This window comes from Tinamus guttatus, unplaced genomic scaffold, assembly GCF_059628265.1.
Source record: "Tinamus guttatus ecotype Peru unplaced genomic scaffold, ASM5962826v1 Tinamus_guttatus_pri_ptg000489l, whole genome shotgun sequence".
NCBI classification, from domain to species: domain Eukaryota; kingdom Metazoa; phylum Chordata; class Aves; order Tinamiformes; family Tinamidae; genus Tinamus; species Tinamus guttatus.
This window is the reverse complement of record NW_028289023.1, coordinates 2,899,929-2,918,373: the sequence shown is the minus strand read 5'-3', so window position 1 is coordinate 2,918,373 and position 18,445 is coordinate 2,899,929. Positions and strand designations below refer to the sequence as shown.

General features: G+C 37.8%; 1 protein-coding gene across 1 annotated transcript in view; it reads left to right on the top strand.

Annotated features, from left to right (window-relative positions):
- COG5 (component of oligomeric golgi complex 5) overlaps window positions 1-18,445 on the top strand; it is a 162,078-nt gene that overhangs the window by 100,771 nt on the left and 42,862 nt on the right. The window contains exons 8-11 of the mRNA XM_088533222.1: window positions 3,142-3,307; window positions 4,256-4,368; window positions 4,463-4,540; window positions 17,264-17,345. Coding sequence (XP_088389348.1) covers window positions 3,142-3,307; window positions 4,256-4,368; window positions 4,463-4,540; window positions 17,264-17,345 — 439 coding nt within the window. The remainder of the gene's footprint in view (window positions 1-3,141; window positions 3,308-4,255; window positions 4,369-4,462; window positions 4,541-17,263; window positions 17,346-18,445) is intronic.

Sequence of the window (18,445 nt, the reverse complement as noted above, 5' to 3'; positions counted from 1 at the left end):
CAGCCTTCTCTTCTCCAGGCTAAACAGGCCCAGCTCCCTTAGTCTTTCCTCATATGACAGATGCTCCAGTCTCTTGATCATCTTTGTTGCTCTACTCTGGACCCTCTCTAGAAGCTCCATGTCCCCTTTCTGGACTTGACCCCATCTCTCCTTAGTGCTGTGTTTCATTATTTTGTAATATTTACCATCCAGAGATCACTGTAGTTGGTAGTATTGCAGCGTACACTTTATGGTTTATTTTGTGGGTTTATTTTGTCTGTGTATGCCTAGCATAGTACTAATGCTGCATTCTTTGTGCCCTACTCTCTCTACTACTATAACCCATACGTTTACTGCATATGTATAAGTATTTTTAAGAACCTGATCTATTGTGTAGAAGATTGTTTTCTGATAGAAAACATTCTTGTTATAAGAGGACTTATATCTGGTTGTTGCTTTAACTACCCATATACTGTAGCATAGGGAAAAGAGTCTGATTTATGTTTGGTGCAATGCTACCTCTGAGCCCTCATTCACAAAATAAGGCACTTAAAAAAGAACAGAGGATCTTATGGAAAGAGCTTCTAGGGAGAACAATTAAAAATTACGGAGTGTAGTTACTTGTGGTAGCAGACAATTTGATTATGAAGTCTTGTTAATAAACTCATCAGAATCCTTCTCCAAAATAATTATTTTTCCCTGTTGTTCCTGTTGAGTCATTATTCAGAATATTCTTTGAGATTATACCTTAATTCCCTTTTTCAGTGTAGGCAGTTTGTTACGTTGAACGCCTGCGCTGCATCCTTTTAACAAAGGTTGTGGCAATCTTATGAGTCCCAGACATGTAAGAAGTTTTATCAAAGGGAAGAAAGATGTTAGGGGCAAATTATTCTAAATAACATCTGCAGTAATCATTTTCAAACTTTTCTTCAGGATGTATTAATGCAAAGCAGTCTAATCGGAGACGCGCATGCAAGCCTGCTACTATGATTGTTTGTTTTCATCTTGCTTCCCAACATTTGGTTTCCACATAATGCAATTGTTCCCAAGAGATGCTCCCTTTTTTTATTATTATGTCTAAACCTAGGTACTAGCTGTGCATAAAAAATGCGATTCTCTTAGGATTAGTAACAAACCAACAACATGCTTTATATAGCCTGTCTGGGGTAAATAAAACACAGACTGTTTTTAAGGAGAGAAATTTGTTATATATGAGACAAACATGATATTTTATCATATACTGCCAGGGGTTTAATCTATGCCTGTTATGTGAGGTAAATATGTGGGCTCCTGTCAGGGGCCATGTGCGGTATTAAAAGCAATAGAAGACAAAAGCTTCTCCATAAGTTTTGTTCCTCTCTGATTCTAACTTTCTTAATGGATTTTAAAAGTTTTTCAGTGAATGTCAGGTTTCCATAAGAATGTGTTCTGGTTGTTCACTGACTTTTCCTGGCTGGGCAATGACTTGCTTAACAAGTGTAGATGGGAAAAAAAGCAAAAAAGGTCTTTGAAACGTAGCTCACGAGCAACTTTCATTTCTTTCTTGAGCGGCAGCTGCAAAGTTGTTAACTCAGCTGTGGTGTGGGAAGCCCGATGCTCATTTTCTGCCTGAAAGAACTTGTGCCTGTGGAGCCTGTTTGCCAGGAGAGTATCTGCTAGTCAAGCCCAGGTTATTCAAGGCTGGAAAGTGCCCACTTCACTTCTTGATGCTGCTCTGTGTTTGTTGTTAGTTGATTATGAGCACTGACTGGCGTCTGACTTGAACCTGCTGGAGTGCTCTCGCTGTCGGAGCAGAGCACTGATTTTATATTACTGCCCTGCCGTCAGGATTTGTAATTGTGCACGTGTGCTATAAAACCTAGACCAGGTTCAATGAGAGAGTGGTAACTGGTGAATGTTTTCTGCCTTTGCATCCCTTATTTGCTGTTTCATTCTTTTTCTTCCTTCCTGTTTCTTCTCACTGCATTCTTCGTCTTTTCTTGCTTGTGTTCATTCTCCCCTTAAATTCCCTTCTTGCCTAATCCTATTCTTCATTTTCCCATTCTGTTAATCTCCGGTCTTTCTGGCTTATTTTTTCACCTCCACAAACACACTCACAGGCTGCTTAGAAATATTACAGCATACCCAGCTGTCCAAAACTAAACCTACAAGTCCCAGGCCCATCATGCTGTCCGGGTGGGCGCTGCGGTGGCAGCCCCAGGTGCTTTACTGCTATGGAAGTCAGTAAGTAAAATGACCAAGGACTGGGTTTCTACTGTGTGTGTGACCCCCCCCCATCATTCCCTCCACTAATTGCCTCTGAATGCTAAATATAAAAGCAGTGTTTAGCATGTGGATGACAGTACTTTGTTGTTTCTAAAGGCAGTAATTTGAGGCTTTGCTTTTGTTGATTTGCTCCAGTGCCAGTGTTTAGTGTTGCTCAGTGGAATTATCTGATTTATTCTCAATCAAAGGTCTCTTAAACAATTGACCTGGAAAGTTTTTGGATAGTTTTCACTTTCTCGTGTTTTGGAAAAGCTCTGAACAATACAGAGGCAGGTGAGCTATGTTTTTTGCAAGCTTAGGAGTTACCACTGGGTTGTTTTGCACTGTGAATTCTGTAGTGAGGAAGAAGGCTATGTTATTGTCAGCACTAGAAATGGAAATGTAGGAATATAAACTTAAATGCTGCAGAAGTCAGTAACAGGGGTTGTCCTGCTTGCCCATGGATGGTATTTTTTTTTAAGCGACTGTCACATTTAATCAGCTATTTGGCACGTAAATGAGAGTACTGCAACAGATACTGCATGTTAAAACAATATTGCTACCTACACCATAGCTGGATATAGCTGTACTGTAACTAACCTAGGAATTATTGGATCAATCACTGGTAACCCACCCCAGGGAAGCTATTGCCAGAAGCGCTTCCCCCACTTTCCTTTATTTTTTCCCCTCTTCTTATTCAGAGGATGACACCCCAGCTCAGCAATGAAGGAAATCCAGTTCCCCCCCAACCTTTTCCTTCTGTTCTCTGTTACCCAGTAAGGATACTAGTTATTTAATGTTAAATGAAGTGAATCAGCAGACTGAGCTTGGAGATGAACTAGCCTAGTACCCTGCTGCCTCGTTACGGATGAACAAATCTGTAGATGGTTGCCATTTCTGACAATCTTCTCTCTCTAGAATCCTACTCAGGTGGGAACTGCTCTCCAGGTTTTCCATAACCTCGGAACGTTGAAGGATACCATTGCTAATGTGGTGGATGGATACTGCACAGTCCTGGAGGAGAACATAAAAAATGCTTTGGATATCAAAGTGTTGACCCAGCCATCTCAAACTGTTGCAAGAGGTATGATACTTGTTTTACAGATACTTGTTTTTTTGGCAAAGCTATAGTATGTTGTCGAATAGAAGCATTTTACACAACTGAGCCTGTTCTAGTTGCCTTTCCCTCTTTCTTTAACCACTAGAGGATGAGAATAGGCAAGTCTCAAAAGTCAGCAAATACAAAATCAGCACTGGTCCAGAATTTTTTTAGTTTGCTTAGAGGTGTGGGGATTTTTTGTCTCATTTTTTGTTCTTTTTTTCTTCCCTATCCTGCACTTGCCCATAAGAATTGTCTTCATTAATGCTACAGATTTGTAGCATTTTCTTAGGAATTTGTCATAGAGAGAGGAATCCAATTCTGTCTTGTTTCTGTTGGTGGGAGGATCATGGGCAGAGATTATTTTTAAGCAACGGAACAGATCTGACACTACAGTGAAATGCTTTTGTTGGGCGGAAATCTTCTCAAAGCACTATTTGCAACATGAGGTAACGTTGCTTCATTAAAATATTCACACGATAGCTCAGATGGTTCAGAATACTGAGAGGGGGACAGATTTTAGCTTTGGCAACACAGGCTTTTGAAACCTCTGTAGCAAGTGTGGTCTCTGGAAAGAGCATCACTAGTGTAATGAAGGGTTACAGCCCCATCATGGAAGGTGATGGTTTAACAGTCACGTAGTCTTCAGTTGGAATGTCACATATTTGCAGCTTACAAATGCATCCAGAGGTTGAGCTGCCAGCTGCTGTGTCTGTAAATCGGGAAGCTGTACTTCAGAGTTGACTTCTTAGTTGAGGCAGCAGAGGCCAATCACAAATCCTTCTCTTTTCCAAGCTATTTTAGGCTGCTCTGATATTTTTAGAAAATTTCCTCTATCTGTGTGTGTGTGTAGAGGTCTGCATTTCAAATGATATTTTAATTTTCACACAAAAGCTGAAGTGTGGTGTTGCTTATTTTTAAATACTCTTTTAGGTGGCCCCGGTCGAGCTGCTATGCCAACCCCTGGGAACACAGCAGCTTTTCGAGCAGCTCTCTGGACAAACATGGAGAAACTCATGGATCAAATCTGTGCTGCTTGTGGACAGGTACTCACAGAAACTAATTCCTATTTGTCTAGTTAAGCAATTTTGCTTATAAAATACTAGCAAATGTCACTGTTCCCAATAAACTGTCTTACAGGTGCAGCATTTGCAGAAAGTGTTAACAAAGAAAAGAGATCCTGTTTCACATGTCTGTTTCATTGAGGAAATAGTTAAGGTAAAGTTTTAATTTAGCTGAATATGTCTTAGCGATTCTATTAAGGAAAATGTGATGAAGGAATACTTTTGTTTACAATTTTAGAGTTCCAAATATTTTTGTAATTGAAGTAATGACAAAGTGGTGAAAGTCAGACTTAACATTGACAGGCTTGTTCTGGTCTGTGGGTTATATCTGTAGCGTATAAAATATTCTTTTTATGATTTCTTCTGCTTTCTTTAAAGGGAGCTGATAAGGCACTGCTGTCAGTTTTTATTACTGATCATTAATGACATTCCATAAAATACTATGTGATTCGAGTAATTACTAAAGTGTGTTAGTTTACATAAAAGAATGTGTTTCCATGTGATATCTAGCACTTTCAGCCATCTGTTTCTCTACTTCTTGGCAATTTTTTCCATGAAAAATAATTATGGCTGTTCTTTTCCTATAATGTCCCAGATCTGAATACCTATTCTTTTCCATTCATTTGTACTGGTTTCTGTTCTTATTCTGAATAATTTGATTAATGATCTCCTTTGGTATTAGGAACAGTATTACAGGATCTATCTCATCCACCTTAGTAGATGAGAAGAAACAAAAACAAAAGATGTTTTTATGCAGACATCTTCTTTTCCAAATATATGGCTGGATTTTTAATTTGCATGGATTTAATTTTCAAAATACATTGGGGAAACTGTTCATATGCAAATGTGGTCTACTCAACGGTGAAAGCAAATAATGAAGGTTAAACACGGGCTGCGAGTTTATCTGTCAGCCAAGCCCAGCTCCAGAAGTTGATGTTCCAAAGAACGTCACTTTTTGATGAGACATTTTAAGCTGCTTCTTCTGTGTTGTAAAGAAGCTCAAAAAGTTTATACATATTTAGTATATTATCTGCGTTAAAAAGTCTGGTCGGGAAAAAAATATCTGTTAATGCCTGGGTGGGGTCCTTCAGTAGGTCAGCATTTTTAAGCAGAAAGTTAAACAGAGGGAGGAACTAAATGAAGTTGGGAGCATTTTGGATCGAAAAGGGAGCTCAGAAAAATGAGCTTTTCATGTTCATAAACTGAGTTTATCAGTTCAACTGCTCTTTGGAGAGCAGCACATGAAAAAGGGGTAGGAGCTTTTCTAGTCATCAAGGGGGATAATGGAGGAAAGCCGAAAGAAATCTTCATCGTTCTGAAGAATGCATGAAAAAAGAAAATTAAGCTTGAAACAGTTAGATTTAAAGTAAGGAAAAGCTCATTAGAAAATAAAATGGTTTTGTGCAGTAATACGCTGGGTATCTACCATGATATTGCAGATTTCCCTTCCTTCCCTGCATCTAAGTTACAAATCACATATCCCAAGTAAAATCTATCTGTCCCTCTGTAGTTTTCACTGTTTCGATTAGCTTGCTCTCCAGCAGATGTTTTGGCTATTTTGGCATTTACTCATGAAAATTCCACCTCGTAGTAACCCAAGCTGAAAGAGGGGGATTTCACTCATACACCTGCAGGAGAGGGAGAAAGGAGGGGCTTGCTTTATCGATGTGTTCAGTTTCACTAATAAACTGAGAAACCAGCAAAACCAACTAAAGGTATTAACAGTATACTCCTTCACCCGGGCAGCGTGCCCATGCCAGAAGATTGGAAAAGGAATCTTCCATTCTACAGGCTGTGCACTAATTACTGTTACTGATGTCAACATTATTATTATAGTCATCTTCTGCAGCAGCTGCAGTACCACTTTGCCTGTCCATCTGCTTCCTTGTTTTGATTACTGCAGGGCAAGTATCATCCTAGGAAGCGTAAGAGAGGAGGAGACCCAGTCTTTTTAAAGCATAAGTCCTTTAATAGCAAGGAAGCTACTTTTTTTTTTCAGTCATCCTTTTCTTTTTTTCCATTGGGGGATTTTTTTTGTGTGTCTTTCTCTTCCCAGGTCTCACAGCCTGCAGGTTTTCTAATGTTATGTTCTGATCTCAAGCATGTACTACATCTACTTTCTCAATTTCTAATTACCTCTCACCATAATCATATTTAGTAGTGGTGCATCTTGAGTATCAAAAGTGCATTTTTACAAATATTAACTAATTATTCCAAGAATTCACAAAGTCTCCCTCTTTAAAACACAAATGTTAGCTGATAGACAGATAAACTGAGGCATAGGGCCGGTACAATTTCTGATCCTGGAGTTCAGCAGCAGGACAAAACAACACTCCTATCTTGTCTATACCGTGGCTTCTTGTACTAGTAACAACATTCGCTTCCAAACTTCACCATTAGATGTGACCAAGAGTTAAGTGACTTAACATGAGTATCCTGGAAGACTCTAGAGCTGGAATTCCCACTGCTGTTTGTCCCAGTCCAGGGCTGCCCTTGATTGTATCTGGGTTGGGCCATCTTTCCTTTGCCACAATATGAAATGAATGCAGAAGAATCGACATCCATTTTGAAAATAAGTTGTACATTCATAAGACATTTTAAAAGCTGCTGTATTCCAAATTAGTATTGAAATACAGATTTATTATTACTCTGTAGATATTCAAAGTGCACATAAAAATTTTGGCAAAAAAAATCCCTGTAGATACTTAATTGAGAAATATATTTATTTCAAGACAGAATGACCATTTTTGTGTTTTATCTGTCCTTATGAACCTTAATGGCTAGACCTTAGTGCATGAGCAAGGCATGCATTCTGAATTCTGTTGAATCTGAACAGAATCTGAACAGAATTCAGAATTCTGGTTTCTGGTTTTGTGTGAAAACATGGATGGGGTTAATTTTAAACTTTATCATTTAAAAAGATAGCAGTAATTTTACAAAATGTCGAGGGTAAAAATTAAAATTGCAAATGCGATTTAAAATAATTTTCAGTGGCTATTTTTGTTCACTTACTGCCTGGCTCTTGATTTCGCTCCTGTCAATGGCTTAATTCCCCTTCTACGAGCTAATAGGTTACTCGAGCTTACTCGGCTTTGTCTCCCCTCTCTTTCAGTGGGTAGTGACTAATCCTGCTTCAGCTATTTTAATATCTCAACTGCAGCTGACTTCAGCGTAAGGCACATCAGAACATATCTTTCTGTGACAACCCGTTTCCTAATTAGAGACAAGAGTCCCTCTAAGCCCCTTGTGAAAGAGTTGAAAATGATGATCTCTGATCTCCATCTGTTTTGGGTCCTTCACTCCTACATAGGCATCAGTTAACAGTTTTGCAAAATGAAAAACAGCCTTAAAAGCAGCAAGGCTTTTTCTGTGGACTTTTTTTCCCCTGGTTGGTCATTAGAAGTGGTGGGACGGGGTCTCTCCTAGGAAAGGTTGTGAGTGTGGGAGGAAATACTGTGCGCGAGGGCACATCTGCCCTTGGTCTGCAGGGATCTGCTGGTGTCCACGTTGGTTGGCAGCTAAGGAGTGGTGCCAAACCTGCCGTTTACAGAAGTCTCTGGGCAGGGGAGTTGTTGGGAGCGTTACGGAGTGTTTTGTGGAGGGCTCTTATTATTATCTCACCCCATGAACGTTTGGTGAGTCAGCAGGCTCTTTTCCAGGGTTGTCAACACTGGTGTGTTGAAGTGTTAAAGATACAGAAGGGAATGCATTAATGATTATATAAAATAAACTAACTGGAAAACAGTCGAAGCTGGGAAAGTGCATGCTTATTTCCCAAAACATATACTTGGTTTTCACCTTCTTATTTCTCCTTCCCAATCCAAACTTGTTAAAAAGTGCTGCTGGTATGAAATTATTCATATCTAGCCTCATATATTCATGTGCAGTTGACCCAATTAAAAATAATCTCAAGTGGAAAAATTGAAAAATAATCTAATTACTGCCTTATGTGAGTTCAGAAAATAATCCGGTTTCCTCCTATTATTACAAGTGTGTGATTTATTTTCCAGTATATTTTTTACAGAAACAGAATTGGATTACTTGCACATCATTTCCACTGTGGTTTCTGTTTATTATTTAGGCATTAACAAGGAGCTTTGCGCAGAGTGAACGTGCAGTTTTTTGATCCTGTAAATACTTAAAATGCTTATTATTTCCAACTCATCAATTGCTGCATTGATTAATTGCAAGATTTTTGAGGCCTCCCTAAATAAAAAATCTCATGACCTGGATAGGTCCTTGTGTCCCCAGAAAGCCCAGTTGAAGATAATTCAGTTTTAATTTGAATTGGAGGCTCAGAGCGCTCAGCAAAAGGCGTTCTCATGGTGCTGCATTTTTTCTGGGACTTGGATTTTATTTCTCTGTCAGAAATGTACAGGTGAAAATAACAGGGGTGGTATCAGGGTTGATTGGCTTAATAGGTCATAATGATACCTGTTGTTTTCCACTTCTGGTTTGTTCGGGTTTGTGCAAAGTGTAGGTCTGTGATAATTGAAAATTACTAAGTCAGCTGGCTTTCAGTTAGGTTGCCATTAGAAAAAAAAATGCATTTAACAAAAGTGCCACCTTTTATCATCATTCTTGTCAATCTTACCGGACCAAGTATGGATTGTATGGACATAAGTAACAAACTACCCTTTCATGCTTAGGTGAGGTGCGTGAAAGTCAAGGTGAGTGTGTAGCTGTATATCCTAAATAACTTCTCCAGCTAGAAGAAAACTGCCAAGTCCCTGCAGTGATCTTGGCTCCTGGAAACACTAAGTTCATTTACTTCTAGCTGATGCATACTTATCTTGCAGGAGTGTGAGAGGATTAATTAATGTTTTGAAACTGTTTTGAAGATACAGGGCACTATTTAAGACCTAAGTATTTTCATTCCTTACAAATTAGCTTTTATAAGGAAATTCTTAAGGATTCAAATATTAGAATGGTGAAAGTACATGTTCTTGACTCTGTTTTCTAGCTCAGGAGGTTATATTTCAGAAACAGTTTTTGTTTCTTTTGTCAGCTGCATAAAGAGACCTTTTTAAAATGTTGCATTACTGCTGGAAGTCTAGAAACTATTACACCTTGCGTATCAACTGATCAATTCAGTGTAATAAAATTCTGTGCCCTGCTATGAAACAAAAATCAAAGTCATTTTTAAAATCATGATGACATTTATTGACATGTGTTCGCCTGCAATATATAATGTACATGGAGTTAGAAATAGAAATGCTCTGATTTCTTTTTAATAATCTAGACTATTTCTTGCCAATAGAATAAGTTTATTTAAAACACTAAATTTGTCTGTTTCTTCGCAGATTAATTGCACTACTGAGTGTGATGGCTTTTTGTTCAGTCTCACGTTTGGCAATTATGTTGCTATAGAAATAGTGCAAATAGATTTCCTTATTTCCTTCCCGTAAGATCCTGTTGTGCAAAATTGTCAAATCATTTGCCCTGCTGCTTTATTGGTGGAAAAAATATTTAGGCTTTCCTTTAAATGCCTTCTGCTTTCAGAGCAATATTCTCAAATCTTGTGTTTCTTTATGGAGGAGCCTTTGATTACAAATGGAAAACACTGTATGGATTAGTATGCAAAGCCTGATTTCAGGAGCCTGCAGCAGCAAATAGCTTCATGGTAATATTTGCTATATTGTTTTACATTTCAAAGAGGCTTCACAATAAAGATTTTTTTTTACACTCTGGTTAAAGAATGAAGGTTTCTACAGGGAAAATAAGTTGGAAGTGATTGCCATGAAGCGGGAGCAAGCTTAGAACAGTGGGTCAGATTTATTATTGGAATGTTAGAGCAGCTATGTTAAATATATATACAAATATGATAATTCACAGATGGGAAATTATTATACTGATTCAGTTCTAAATTTGCAGTGTGGAGGAAATAAAGACATTTGTAAAAATAAGTATATGTATTTTCAGCATCTTCATGCATTCTTGTCTAATGCTGGATGAAAGTGGCTACTTTTGTTCTCATTTCTTGAGTTTGGATTTAAGGTCAGATACTAAATAGATATATTAAGAACGAAGCTCAAGATATTTTATTTCTGTTATAGCAAAGTTAATTAGTAGCTTGGTATGTTTTTCTAAAATTAGATAAGCTGTTCCATTTTTATGTTTGAGGAAACTTTAAATCAGCTTTCCAGGCTGCAACATTAATGTTAGCAGTGGATGCACATCTTCTCCAGTCTTTGCTCTTATGACACTGGTACCCAGTGCAGTATTTTTCAGTGGTTCGTTAGCTATATAGTGGAATCAGAGTTACACTTTTTGAACTGTAAAATTAAGTCATTTTTCAGGTGAGTAAGTGGGAGTGGAGTTTTAGCACTTGAATCTTGTCACTTTTATTTTTTTCATTAAAATTAATCCTGTAATCCTGTAAACAGGCAACATTAAACTATATTTGGAACTGTTACAGCTGAATACCAGTGTGGTTTCACACCATTAAAGGTAATGCTCCATAGATACATGCTGCAGGAAAACTGCATTGAAGGTATAAAGACTGCAGAAAAGAGAATTTCTAATACCCAACAATAAATGAATTATTTTTTCTGTCCATTTCATACCAATAAATGAATGCTCTGCCTTCTGGATCTGAGTCGTTTCCTCGCCATGAGTAAGGGTGCAGAACACAACTGAATCTGCAGTATCTGCCAGTTGGGTGCTCTGACACCTCTTCTTGATGTTTTGTAACTCAGATTTTTTGAACATAAGGTTGTTGCCACGTACAGGCCAGTGGGATGCTTTGCCCTTTCTAGACCTTTCTGTCGTAGCCGATCAAAAGAGTTAACCTGTCATCATTCAAACACTCAGTTCTCACAGTAATTTATGCTTATTTTTGGAGAAGGACTCTCTTTTTATGTTTACAACAGAAAGATTTACTTAGGAGAGCCTTATCTTCAAGTTCCTGGCTCTAGCGTATGTTCGCTTGTGAGGCCTCAAGCTACGTCCAGCTTGGATGTCTTGAGCTGGGGCAGAGAGCAGGATGAACCTGCATTTTCCAGATCTCCAGCACTGCCGTTATGCAGTGCTATCCCTGCACTGACAGTCGTTCTGTCTGGGGAAAAACCCCAGCCCTGCTGAGAGGAAGGTGCCCAGGAGCACTGCCCGTGCACGGTGCTGCCCGCAGGGATGTGCGCGTAGTAGTTGAAGCTAAACAACAGTCCCAGGCAAGCACTTTTCTTGCCAGTCGTTGATTATGGCCCTGCTTCAGCAAAGCACTTAAGCACAATTCTCAGTTTCACATAAATAAGAAACACAGTGGAAATCAAGCAAACTGCCTGCATCTGTTATTCCAGTAAGGGTCAACGTTGCTGAATTGCGGCCCACGCTGGCGATCTTTGTCCCGTTCCTGCAAACAGCCACGCGAGGCCTCCTCTTGAGAAAGTTCCTTGCTACTTTGGCGCTCTTGCCAGGCTTATTTTGCGTGATTTTATATGTTAAATTTATATAAACAGGGAATTCTTATGCGCTCTGTGTGTGTGACTGAGTTCCTGAATGATAAACAGTATGAAAAGGGGTAAAATTTTAGTGTTTGGAATCTGATTTTTGTGTTTTTCCATTTGGCTCTGCACAGATGTGAATAGATTCGCGAGAAAATAAGGCTTTCAAAAGTAGCTAAGCCCCATTTCCAGAAGTGACTTCAATGCTTATAATTCATGTCTCTTTCAAGATCAAATTTGTGTTTTGCTCATTCTGGCCAGCTGTGCAGCGGGTCCAAACTGCTGAGGGTTGTTCTCATTTCTATTGCTGGCCTCTTGCTCAGTTCATCATTTCTGACAGCAGAGAATTGGCAGGAAAAGCACAGACCAAAGTTGCACGTCTTGCACTGTGCAAAGTTGCAGAAAAGCTACAAACTTATCTGAGTACAGCAGCGAGTGTTGTCTGATCAGCCGTATCTGTCCTGGGCATAGAGTGGTATCTGGGCACAAGAAAAACAGACCATATTTTTAATTCCTAGTATAAGTTGATAGATTATTAGTTTGTTTAAGTTTGCAGTTACAGGAACATCTTCACAGTGTTTTCTTAGGAAAAAATAGGCAGTTCCATGGCTGATTATAATCTCTAAACCATATTTTAAATAGTATAAATTATCATTTCTGTAGTGATACTCTGTGCTGTGAGATCGGAGCCAAACTGAGTACACATAGCTGTCATTTCAGAAGATGCTGAGTTAAATGGGTCTGATTTGAGGAGGAAATCCTGTTTTGCCGTTTTAATTCTCCAGTTGTTGGGAATTAATGTTTATCCGTTTGATTTAGTTATATTCCGTAATGAGAAAAATGTGCATATGCCAGCTTGAATCTTTCCTGTCCTGAATTTTAGATAGCATCAATCACAGTTAAAGTTCTGTTGTTGAAGAAAGAACATAGTGCATGAAAAGAGGAAATAGTGTTCTATTATATGCTACAATGGAGTAATTTCCTTCTGAGAGGCTGAAGTTACATAAAGATTTTGGCATACTATGCAGTACACAACTAAAATAGTTTTGTTCCAGATATAATGTAGCCAGACCTCTTGTTTTCCAAAGGTTCATGTGTTCTTGGTGTTTTTAAACATATTCATTGATCATGTGTTTCGAAGGGGGTGTATATGGAGAACAAATAATTTGGCAGAATGGTGTCCTTTTCCCAGTGTTTTTGGTTATGGAATAGGAAGCTGATGGAAAATGATTGCCACAGAGCTGAAAAGATAATCGGATGCAGTTCATTACTCATCTTGTCAGCTGCTCCTGCTACAAGGGATTGTATCACAAGATGTTAATCTGCCTGTGACTAGATTTCAAAGCAAACATTTTTATTTTTGGGGGAGGGGGACCATGTAAGTAATTTTAACTTTTTTTTTCCCTCAATTTTATATTGTTCTCAGAAGCAAGAGAAACGAAAAGCTCCCCATTGGAAGTCTCAGAACAACAATAAAATTGATAAAAATATTAGTACATCTTTGTGGGTTCTGTTACAAAACCTGTGATATGTGCTGCAAACAGCTATTTAATTGCAAGTTGTTCTTTCTAAGTTAAAGGTGAGGTGGTGTATTTATCTAATAGTGAAAGTCCACTATCAGACTTGAATGTGTACTACAAGGCACAAGCATAGGCACAAGACAGATTTGTACCTAAAAGGATCCCTTCTACACATCAGATCGCTGATGTGGAGGTACCCAGTGTTCCCATACACTGTGTCCCAGGATGCATATTTGCTGTAAGTGCACGGAAGGACCATAGTAATTGCTTACACTCTGCAGAAGTAATGGTGACAAGCATGCAGTTTTAGCCAGAAGACAACTTCTGCAAGTATGACTCGTGCAGAGCAAGTCCCTCCTCTTCAGTCAACCATCACATGGTGCTGTTGGTCTCCTCCTTGGCCGTATGTTAAATCCAGTCTTTGTCTAGGCAAAATATTATCTTGTTAAAACCAATTTCTTCCTTACTTTACCAAAAAGTGGGAGCCTTCATACCTTTTCCTGTGTTTTTAAGAGGGGCTTCTCTTCTGCTCTTCCTCCTGCTCATCTTCATAAGCCCTTGATGAGGTAAGTTGTCCAATATAAGAGACAGGGCAATCCTTTAATTTTCCTGCTAGGCAGAAGAAAAACACTTCCTTTTGATACCCATTTCTAAGTCATTTTGCAATATTGATTATTGTCAAGTGAAATTTCACATTATTTAAATAGTTAAAGTTTTCATTGTAATCTACAGCCACACAATCGGTGTATTTAAAATATTTGCTGACAAAATACAGAATTTGAATACAAGTGTCTTAAATTTCAAGAAACATTTCCACCTTCATTAGTTTCCTTTCTGAATGACTAGGCAGTGTAGCTGTGTTATAAGCTGCTCTTCTTCAATAATTAAAGGATTTCTTTGTATTTTTTAAACACTGAGACGCTTAAAAGTACTTAAGAAAATAACATATTGAGTTAATGTGTAAGCAAAAGAAATTACTGGTTTGAACAAAATAAATAAATGGTTTCTGAATGCTGGTGGTTGCATGTGGCACTCTCAAAACCAGCAGGAGAGTCTAATGGTAATATCTTGCTGTCTTCCAATTTTGGTAACTACAGTCCACCCACTTAAATACCCCCTGATGTTTGCGTAGGCAACGTTGTTCTCTAGTTCCTGCCACAAACTCTCACTTTGTGTTCTATTCATCAGCAACTATATTTCACCTCCAGAGTGCGTGCGTCTTAATGCTGGAGAAAGTGAAATACCATTATAGAAATATATATCTTACATTATAGAAACAACCTGTGGTGACTCTGTAGACAGGGCTCTTTGCTGCTCTGAAACTGCATTAATCACTTTTCTTCCCTAAACATTTCTGACTGAAATCGGCATGAAATAAGTTTGCTGTGTTACTTTTCCCCTGTGTTTCTCCTCGTACATAATATAGTTGGTTAGCCAAGACCTGAGGGCCTTGTTCCTTATAGAATTCCTTTATACTTGATGAACAGAATCTGCTCAGATCCAAAAACAAATGTTATTGGGCAGATACTTAATTTGCACAGTAGCCACAGCTACAGCAATGTTTACATAATGATGTATATAAATATACATGCATATGTTTGCATATAACTGTTACATGCTTGCACATAAAAATTAATGCTGCTACATATGCATTAATATTGTTCGTTATTATGTTGAAAAAGACAGGAGAAATATATATGTGGAGGGACTTTTGGTTTTCAAGACCGTTTAATCATTTTATTTTCTGCTGAGACTATGACAGAAGTGTAGGTGGTTGTAGAAGCAATGAAAATAAGTTGTCTAAAAGTGATCTGTATTTATTTTTTCACATCCCTTAGATTATTTAGAAATTGAATTGAGTTACCACGCTGAATAGGCAAACGTTATTCCATGTTGGGATAGAGAATATGAAAGCTAATTAATTTACTGTTTAATTGATGTGAAAGGTTATTTGTTTTATAGTAATTTTTCTGTTAAATATGAAACTGTGAAATTAAGAACTGAGTAATTTGACATTTATGCTGTAGTAAAAATATACAAAAACCCAAGCCTCTTTATGCATTGCACCTTTTGAGTCACTGCCTAATATTATATTTTTTGCCCATTTATAAAAATCAGCTACAATTTTACAGAAAATGTAAACATGACTTTAAAATAGGTTACTTAAGTTTCTAAATCTGTCTCATGTCCTTATCAGTCAAAAAGGAGTTTCTTTCATGTCAGCTTCTCTTGGTTTTCTGTCTTAATTCTCATACATTTTCTCAGTCAGATCCCCAACCCTGCAGCTGCTCAACAGCATAAAAGATGTTCTGACTTAATCTGTAGCACCTGGCCCAGCATTTGGGCTTTTTTTTTTCCTGATGTGTGACCTGTCTATATCTAATCTCATAGTTTTTGTTTCTCTGAGGGGCATGAGTTCTTTAAGATGATAATTTTGGAGGTACAAATAAAACTTGAGCTTGAAGATCTTCTCAGGGACCAGATCTCCAGGTTGACTGCAGTTTTACTGTGGTAACTTGTGACATTTGGTCTATACAGCTTCCTCGCTTCATGTGTTCCTGCCACCGCAGGGAATAGGTTGCATTCCTTACTTGTTTGACATCTTAAATAGCAGTTGTTTGGAGCTCATCTTCTTATACTTGGTAGCTAATCTCATTGCTTCCGTGGTGCTGGGCAGGAGTTGAAATGACACTTCAAAACAACTTGTGTTTTAATAAGAGCTTTTTTTTTTTTTTCATTTTTTCATATTAAAATCACTGAAAGTGCTAAAAGGTAAGCAATGCATCCCTCTTTGACAGTGATTTCAAGATAGAGCCCTTTGCTCATGTTTAACTGTGAATATTATGTATTGATTTAAAGGCTTTGTTGTCTTAGAATGAATCACGATGGAAGCATCCAAGTTTCAACCTAAAATCCCTAGAGCAGCTGACATTTGTAATCACTTCTGGGTGTTGCATTCTGAGTACATCTCAGTGGTTATTCTTAATAAAGAGGTGTGGTCAACTTGTTTAATTTATATACATAATATATAAGTAATGTAAATGTAACCTAACACAACCAAGAAATTGGTGTTGTCCAGGGTGAGCTTTGCCTTCTCACCAAAACCCTGGGCAACCTTGCAGGTGTCTAGACAGAAGGCTACCTGTCATCATCTGCATTTTTTCCTGCCGCAAACACAAAGAAAGCCAAATAGAAAAAACAAAGGAACAACAACAACAACAAACCCTATGAGTTAGCACCTTCTTTGAAGGCAAATGAAAGATTTGGTTGTAAAGATTTGGGGAGTAATGAAGCAATCTCATGCCTCTCTCTTACGTAAGAACCTGGTACCTGGTTTTGGCTTTTTGCATCAAACCCTGTTGTTATGACTTGGTGAAGAATGAGCTGTGAGCTCCACTGTATCTTCGTTTGCTTTAAGGTTTTTGGAACTCTAGATTCTACTGTGTGAGACAGAACAGCATGCGCTGGTTTTGGTCCCTAATAAGTGTTTGTAAGCATGCCATAATGCCAATAACTGTAATTGCTATGATTTAGTCAGCATGGGAAGCCCCACTGAATAAGAAGGTCATTCCAAAGCAGAGTTTTTTTCCTAAAACAGCTCTAGAGGTTTGTTATTTCTTTCTATATTTATGCCCTTCTCTAAAATTTGTCAGAGAGCTGGGAGGATTTCTGTCAAAAAAGAGGGAAGAGATTGCATTTGAGTGATGACTGAAGCTTTTCGTTTTTCGTTTTCTGACATATTGTTTCTGGTTTTAAACTTGAGGGAATCTTCTCAAATTGCATCTACTTTCTTTTGATTTTCGATAGGGGTAGAGCCAATTTGAAGGAAGCATTTGACTGGGAGCGTTCGTGGTGGTTGAGGTTTTTTGAAAAAGATGTGTTCTGAAACTCATTTCTCTTGTCCCTTGCTACCAGGATGGCCAGTCTGATATTTTGTACAAATTTTGGTCTGCAGTAACTCAGACTCTTTCCTCTCAGTTTCAGGCAGCAACAGACTGTAAGTATTCAGTATATCTGATTTTTAAGGTCTTATGTATTTCTGTTGAATCTGTCATTTCAATGTGCCTGTGGTTTGTTATCTCTTTATTAACTATAACTGTGATTTCTACTCATTGCCGGGTTGGTGAATTTACGACTTACTCTTCTTCTTGTAATTGTGAACCTCCTAAACTATGATTGAATTTTCAGAAAGAAATATGTTCTGGTTTATTAAGTAGTGATAATCTGATAGCAAAAAAAGATAATTTTGAGTTTGCCAAAACCATAACTACTGAATTGATTTGAAAGAACGTTGCTTATCTGTCTTCAACAACAGAAGACTATAAGTTATGCAAGTCTCATTTTAGCCATTTTTGATACCTTTCTAATTAGGAACTGATTTCCTTTCAAATTTTGTCCTGTCTAAATAGAGATAAATTGTTGACCATCTGACTATGGACAATATTCTATACACATGTAATAAATAACCATCAGATACAATCAAGGAAGATTAAATAAAAATCACATTGTAAACGTTAGACAGTACTCTTGCCAGTACATAATAAAGCAGCATGCAATTGGACCATAAAGACAAATTACTTTTGTGCTTTCATAAATGTATCTTTCCTGTTTGCTTGGAAATTATAAAGCTAGTCTTTTGCACATGTAAATTAAGTAAGATTTGCATTTATCTTTGTGATCTCAGCTATTGCATTAGCCTTTTGCAACTCGGTCCTGCTCTGCTTTCTGGCAGCAATATAATCTTGAGGAGGTAACTGCTTGATTCCTGCTCATGGTTGCTAGGTAACTAGGTGATCCCAAAAGAAAATGTGATCAACTTGTGTTAAAACATATTAATCTGAATATTTGCCTTATGCCATACTTTATCAGCACTGTGTACGTACTAGGAGCCTCATATGTTCAAACTGAACATGTGGTAACTGTTTTCAACACAAGGTTTTAAGACTGTAGAATTGTCACGTCAGCTACAATCGACACAATCAACATTTCAGAGTTAAGATAACTTGTACAAATTACCAGCAGTATATCATCTGACAACTATTCAAACATATTTTATTGCTACTGATTTTTAATGTTCTTTAATACAAAAATTTAGAG